At 44.3% G+C, this 6,755-nt stretch overlaps 1 protein-coding gene across 1 annotated transcript in view; it reads left to right on the forward strand.

Moving 5' to 3' along the window:
* Window positions 1-6,319, forward strand: part of CCL28 (C-C motif chemokine ligand 28) — a 13,949-nt gene extending 7,630 nt beyond the window's left edge. Inside the window, exons 2-3 of the mRNA XM_019517900.1 lie at window positions 2,559-2,688; window positions 4,156-6,319. Coding sequence (XP_019373445.1) covers window positions 2,559-2,688; window positions 4,156-4,324 — 299 coding nt within the window. The 3' untranslated portion in view covers window positions 4,325-6,319. The remainder of the gene's footprint in view (window positions 1-2,558; window positions 2,689-4,155) is intronic.
* The last annotated feature ends 436 nt before the right edge of the window (window positions 6,320-6,755 follow it).

Consider the following 6,755-nt stretch of genomic DNA (forward strand, 5'->3'; position numbering starts at 1 on the left):
ATGCCCTGCCTGACCCCCTGTTCCAGCACACCCTGCTCCAACCCACCTGCCATGCCACCCAAACACCCTCTACCCCCCCACCTACCCCTAGCATCTCTCAGGACGTGCACACAATTGAAACAAAAAATGTTATTTACCTAACAACACCCCCTCCATCCTTCCCCTCTCCCTCTCTCAACAAACAGAACCCCCTCCTCTCCCCAACCGAGCCCCCCCACCCTCCTCCCCACCCACCAATAATAAAAACCCACTTAAAATTGGAAAACTACATACAATTGGAAAACTATTTGCAACATCATTGGTTTTTGAGCCCAGAGTGGGGAGCTGTGGGGAGGGGAGGGCCTAGGGGGCAGAGCCTGGGGACAGGTGCCAGCACCCCAGCCTCAGGATGTTCTCCCGTGGGTCTGGGGGCCATGGCAACCCCAGTGTGTGGCAGCCTCATGCATGGCCAGGTCTTTGAGCGCGTGGTGCAGGGGAGAGTGACAGGGCTGAGCCCAGGCAGGCGGCGGCAGGTCCAGGCCAGGGGGTCTGGCAGGCAGGAGGCATCTGAGGACCCCCTCCCAGGCCCAAGTGGGGGTCTGCTACAGGGCAGCAGGTGGGACCCAGGGGCCCTGCAGAGCCATGGGCAGGGGTCAGGCAGTGGGAGGTATAGATGCCACTGCCAGGCCCAGGAGGGTGTCCAGGGCCTGGCAGTCAGCATCCCCCTGCTGCTGGAGCAGCTCCATTCAGATCTAGTGGGCCCCCAGTCCCATACCTCCACCTAGACAACATCTTCCACCTGCCAGGCCTGCTCCTCCACCTTCTGCTCCTCTGCCACCAGCCACTGGAGCAAGAGCAGCTAGCGCATCCAGATGGCTTCAGCGGTGCATGGCATTGACTCAGAAGAGCCTGCATCTCTACTGGGCTGGTGGGGTCTTCCCCATGTCCAGATGTTGGCTCTACAGAGGCAAGAAACAGAAGCCTTTTGTGCCAGTTTGTGACATTTCAGAGATAAGATGGTCTGCACCAATGGCTGTGTGCTGCCCAGGGACCATGGTAAGCTGGCTGGGCAGGCTCAGGCCTAGGCAGCTGCTGCCTGAGCCCCACATCCCCACTTACTCCCCTGGGGCTAGCAACCTGCCATAGGCAGCAGAAGGCTGGGCTAAAGGGGCTCAACCCCCCCAAACACAGGGCAGCGGGTAGAGCTGCAAGGCAGGATGGGTGTGGGCTCTGGGCGACAGCAGCAGGGGTGGGAAGATAGACCTACTCCACTGGCACACTCTTTCAGAGGCTCTTAGGGGTAAAACCAATGTTTCTGCTATCTATAAGGGCTTTGAATCTGACAAACCTTTTCTCTCTCTTCAGTGGAGCTAAGATTTTTTTTTTTTGGTCAGAGAATCCAACTGGATAAAAATTAAACTTTTCACAGAAGCATATAGTTCCAGTGGGAATGTTATTGGGATGCTTCACACACCAGGAATTTAAAAAAGAGAGGGAGAGAGAAATAGCCAGTCAATCTGCATTTACTAGCATGTGGGAAATGTGGGAAATGCAGCTCTATGAGCATGCAGACCTGAACGTTGGTTGCACCCAGAAGGTGGTTACAGTGGTTGGGAGCAACTCTTCAATTTGAAAAACCCATTTTCAGTCCAACACAGGAAGAAAAACCAATTCCACAACTTTGAATATTTTCTCAAAATCAAATTTGTGTTTTCTTGCTGGCTGCAACAGTCTGCCCATCAGGGAAGCTGTTTGCAGTTAAGACAAAGGGAGGCAGGGAGAGCTCCAAAGCTGAGACAAATTTCAATCATGGGGCTTTGAGCCCTGGAAATAATATAGGAAATAGTAGCTAGCAGCTTCAAAGACTCAAACTATGGGGTGTGATTCACCCCAGAAAGACTGGGCCCAAACTCTACGGGTCAGATCCTATTCCACCTATTAGACAGCAAGTAGCCCTTATCCATCTAAGTGTGATTGCATTCCACACAGCTCAAGTGCCCAAAAAATCAATAATGCAAAAGGTGGATTCTCTTTCTTCTTGCTGCTGTTTATGACTTAATCTTAAGGCTAAGATGATAGCATATTATGAAAGGAGATGCTTTAGCTTATTATAAATTGATCTGAATCTTTCTGGATAGGACAGGATATAAACCTCAATAATGATTTTCTAGGCCTTCTAGCAGGATGGAATGGGATGGCACTAAGCACCACTTAGACATCTAAATAGGTTAAATAGATTTTGGCCTTCATATTCAGAGGGTCCCTAAATTTGATGATATGGTATAATTTTGTTCCTTCCACAAACATAAGCCATCCTTTACATTTTTGTTTTCTGTAAAATGTGTGTCCGTGTGGAGTCACAGAGAGATTTGGAAGAAACATTGCTCCTTAATTAACTGAGAATGTGTATGTGCAGAGATCAGGGTATGGTGGTATATAAGGTGGTGGTGGAAAGACTGTCTAGAAGAAGACAGTCTGACTGATCTCAGAGGCTGTGGATCTTTCATTAATCCTTCACAAGATGAGTAGTGACATGTCCTATTCATTTCACTGATTAAAATATTTCTTTTGATATTTAGCTACCATGTTTCCGGTGTCCTTTAACTGTTGTACAGAAGTATCACACTATGTTCCCAGAAGTCTTCTACGGCAAGTACAGATGTTTGAAATCCAGAAAGAGGATGGAGTATGCCACTTACCAGCTGTTATGTAAGAGAGTGTTTTTCTTGGATGATTGAATTTTAAAAGGGCCAATAATCATTGGGCCTGGTTTTCAAGTTATGCCAGTGTAACTCTTATTCATTACACTGCTGAAAACACAGTGGAGAGTTAGGACCCATACGTTTTTAAAATTAGCTTTTTTCACATTATTAACACCTTGGAGTGCTACAATTAACTTACATTAAATAAAAATTCACCATTTTCACCATTGACGTTGGTGGATACCTCTTGCACTTCACTTACCATGGACACAGAGAAAAGATATCAAATCAGCTTTACTTTCTTAGTATGAAGTCAAGTGGAAGGCAGGGCAGGGTGGCACTTTAGAGATTAACTGATTCAGAGAGACATACACTTTCATAGGTAACAGGTACATAAGGTGCCACCCTGCTCTGGATCTTCAAAAAAAAAAAAAAAAGAAAAAAACTCAAAACAACAGCTTTACATTTGTTTATCGTAGGTAAATCTACATGTGCATATTAATGTGAAGCAATAAACTCTAGCACTTATGTCAGAGTTTATTGTTCCTGGGTGCTATATTTATATGTGCACCTGGGACTACAGCACCACAGCTGGGTCCAAACAGCCCCAGTTGGTGAGGGTGAGGGTCAGCCACGAGTCCGGGACCACTGCTCAGATCAACATGCTGCAGAGCGGCTGGCTGGGGCACATGGGCTAGCTGGCAGGCAGCCCCTACGCTGATGCACCCTTGTGCCTCAACCAGCCAGGTCAGCATCTACACGTGCATTGCTGTGCACGAAAAAAACCTGCAGCAGGGTAGTACTTGTAAATATTTAGTAGTATTTACAATTATTGCCTTGCTGCGGCATTTATAAGTTTACTGCGGTCTAATAGGGCCCCACATGTAGATGCTGAGACATTTAGTGTGAAGCTAATCAGGCAGCTTTGCATTAAACAACTTGTGTAGACATACCCAGTATAGTCTAATCGGTTCCAGCTTTTGGCTATCTTCACTACCACTATACCATACCTTTGGTCCTATATTACAGGGGGATGTTTAATTTCAAACCATAGATGAAAATGTTGAATTTAAAAACAATCATGGAAATATTTGCATTCATGTTGTTTCATAAATCTCCAGTTTTATAATATCTATCAGCCTGCTTCACTTTACTGCCAGTGTAAACGTACCAGTTTGCACTGTGTACTGTCAGGAACTCTGAAGCCTCTCTCTCCATAATTCAGGATGTACTGAATGCAGTAAAACCACTACTTATTTTGGAAGTAAGATAAGAGAATCATTGATAGTTGACCTCACACACTTGTTCCGCTGTAAATCAGTTAATTCATGCTATTTAAATATTACTAAATGATGACTAATGCAAGCATATGTATGCTTTGTTACGTTCAGATATTGCCATTTACCTTCTAGAAATTACTCGTACTGGTTTATTCTGACACTTTCAATAGACATTGCTGTTTTTTTCCTTTCAGCCTTTATGTGAGATATGAGTGGTTATGTGCAAGCCCACGTAATAAAAATGTTAGAAGATGGCTACAGAGGAAAAAATCCAAGATTCCTAGAAGAAATGTTGATACTGGGAGGAAGGAGAGAAACAAGAGCAAACACAAAATTGTGAAAAACACTACTGGGCTGAAATAAAACCTGTGATGGAGGTATCTGTAGAATGCTACATTGTATCCACTGCAACCCAGAAAAAACACCAGATTAAGAATTCATGTGCTGGATGACTGCTCAACATTTTGTAGTTACAATCTATAACTTCCTAGGCTATAAAAATAATCTTTCAAAAGCCACAAAGCAAGCTGCAATACATGTCAACTGTACCTATTCTTTCTCTCTTTTCAATTGTACCTTGAAATGATCTTGTTTTTGGCGTATCCTACTGGTAAAATAAGGCTGGTAAAGGAAATAGTTGATGAATTATGTCTACTCTGCCTCATCTGCTGTGACCTCTATAATTTCCAATAGTCTGTAACTTCAAACTCTGTAACTGTCTCCCTTGACTTTCAGAGCTGTCCCTTTCCTCCTACTCTGATCTCCATTATAACAACTCTTTAAGTCTTCCTTCTTCTCCTCCTCATTCTTCTTTGGGTTTTACTACCAGTGTTCTCTTTCTTTTAACTTACCCTCTGTGCTTGAACAGATACAGGGACCATCTTTGTCCTACTGCCTTCCCAATTCTCCCAACCTGCCTTCTCCTTCCCAGGTGTGTAGCTACTTCACAGTCTGTCTGGGGGATCACCAGTCATGGCTGCAGCTTGCCAAAATGTCAACTTTGTTTTCTACTCCAACTCTTCTGTGCTTCTAGCATTCCTTGCTGCTGACAATCCTCCTTGTCCCTTATGCTCAAAATCTAGGGGCCCAAGATTCTGGCAGCCTTGCTACCCACTTCTTGCCCTTTTTCTCTGAGTGCTGTCTTTGTGCCGTCTTTCATGTTACCCCCTACTGTTTGGAGTAGTCTCCCAGACTCATTTCTCCAGGTTCCTTCCCTTCTTCAGAATGACTGACTTCCTCAACAAAACATAGAAGCTCCAATCCATGGCAGTCAGTTGCATTTTCCACTGTACCAAAGTGGAAACAGTGATTAAGGGGAAGTAGGAGATTGAAAATTTAGAAAGTCTGAGGTATCCTTATGAAGAGATATGACAGAATTAATAGGTCAGGAATGATAAAGGTGCTTATAACAATCACTTGATCTTACCCCAAAAGTCCAAGAAGTCCAGTATTACTGTAACCCTCATTTTCTTTCCACTGCTCTTCCAATTATTGTTTGTTATTTTTACTTACTGCATCAAGTCTAAAATTAGATTCTTTGCTCCCTGGAGCAACGCTGTCTCTCGTATGTCCTTTGTAAAGCACACAGGGCACGTTAAATGTTTTTGTAACTAATAATGTTCTGCAGACATATGAGAAGGGTGCATGCAGTCACCAGATATCAGAAGCAGACAATGGTTTCCCCAAAACAAAGAAAAATGGCTGTCCTTGGTGAATAGCTAGCTCCCTCAGCTGCTGAAATGCACAATGATGAAAGAAATAGCAATCGGTAAGAAAAAGCCAAGGCCTGCATCACATCTGTGCAAATGGAATAGAAGCGTTGGTGGTTTCAAGTCTTCCTCCAGTCCTTACCGGATACAGAGACTAAAGGAGGCCTTGGCACAGGTTGGAGCTGCGCCTGCTGGATCTGTTTGTACAAACTGTTCTGCTAACCCAGGATTTCTCCTGACTTCTAACACACCCAGAATAATTCCTGCTACACCACAGTGAGGGAGTCAGTGGCATAAATCTAGCTTTCTAGCAGCTGAGAATTCTACCAGGCAGGAAACTGAATTCTCTAGTTGGTCTAATAAAAGATATCGCCTCTACCACACTGACTACCAGGCAGAAAAAATCCTCATCAGGCTGCCTAAGGCAGCTTAAGTCTCCTTTGTACCACTGGAAGACTCCAACCAGGGCTGAGCCTCTGGCATGAGGCTTATTTCTCAAGCTGATTGTTTTGGCAGGGCTGTGGCTCAGCAAACTTTCAACTAGGATACAAAGTCAAGAATTGCTTCCACACAGAGGTATAGGCTGTAGCTGTGTTGGTCTAAGGACGTAGGCAGACAAGGTTCTTTGGGTAAATCTGATATATTTTATTAGACCAACTCAAATAGTTGGAAAAATTCATCTTTGCAAGATTGTGGGTATAAATACCCTTTGTCAGGCTGAGGAAGCATCTGCAGTTGGTGTGTGCTCTTCCTGGATGGAATGAATAGTAAAGAAGCCAGTGGCTGGTATGCATGCAAGAAAGGCAGTCAGTGAAGATGTAAATTGAGGAGTCAATAGGTAACAGACAGGTTGGGGTGGGGGGAATGAATGGAGCTGGTAAATAGTGGAGAGATACTTGGGGAGTCAAATTTTAGGCAGGTTATAATGTGTCATAAATCCAATGTCTATATTTAGTCCATGATTGTTTTGTATCAAGGAGTTTGATGAAGTGAAGTTCATAGGCTTGCCTGCGAAAGGTGTTTTGTAAATTCCCTCTGAGGATTAGAACTGAGAGATTGGAGAGAGAATGGTTTTCTTGTGAGAA

This window comes from Gavialis gangeticus, unplaced genomic scaffold (assembly GCF_001723915.1).
Source record: "Gavialis gangeticus isolate Ggan-Ray unplaced genomic scaffold, GavGan_comp1, whole genome shotgun sequence".
Lineage (NCBI taxonomy): Eukaryota > Metazoa > Chordata > Crocodylia > Gavialidae > Gavialis > Gavialis gangeticus.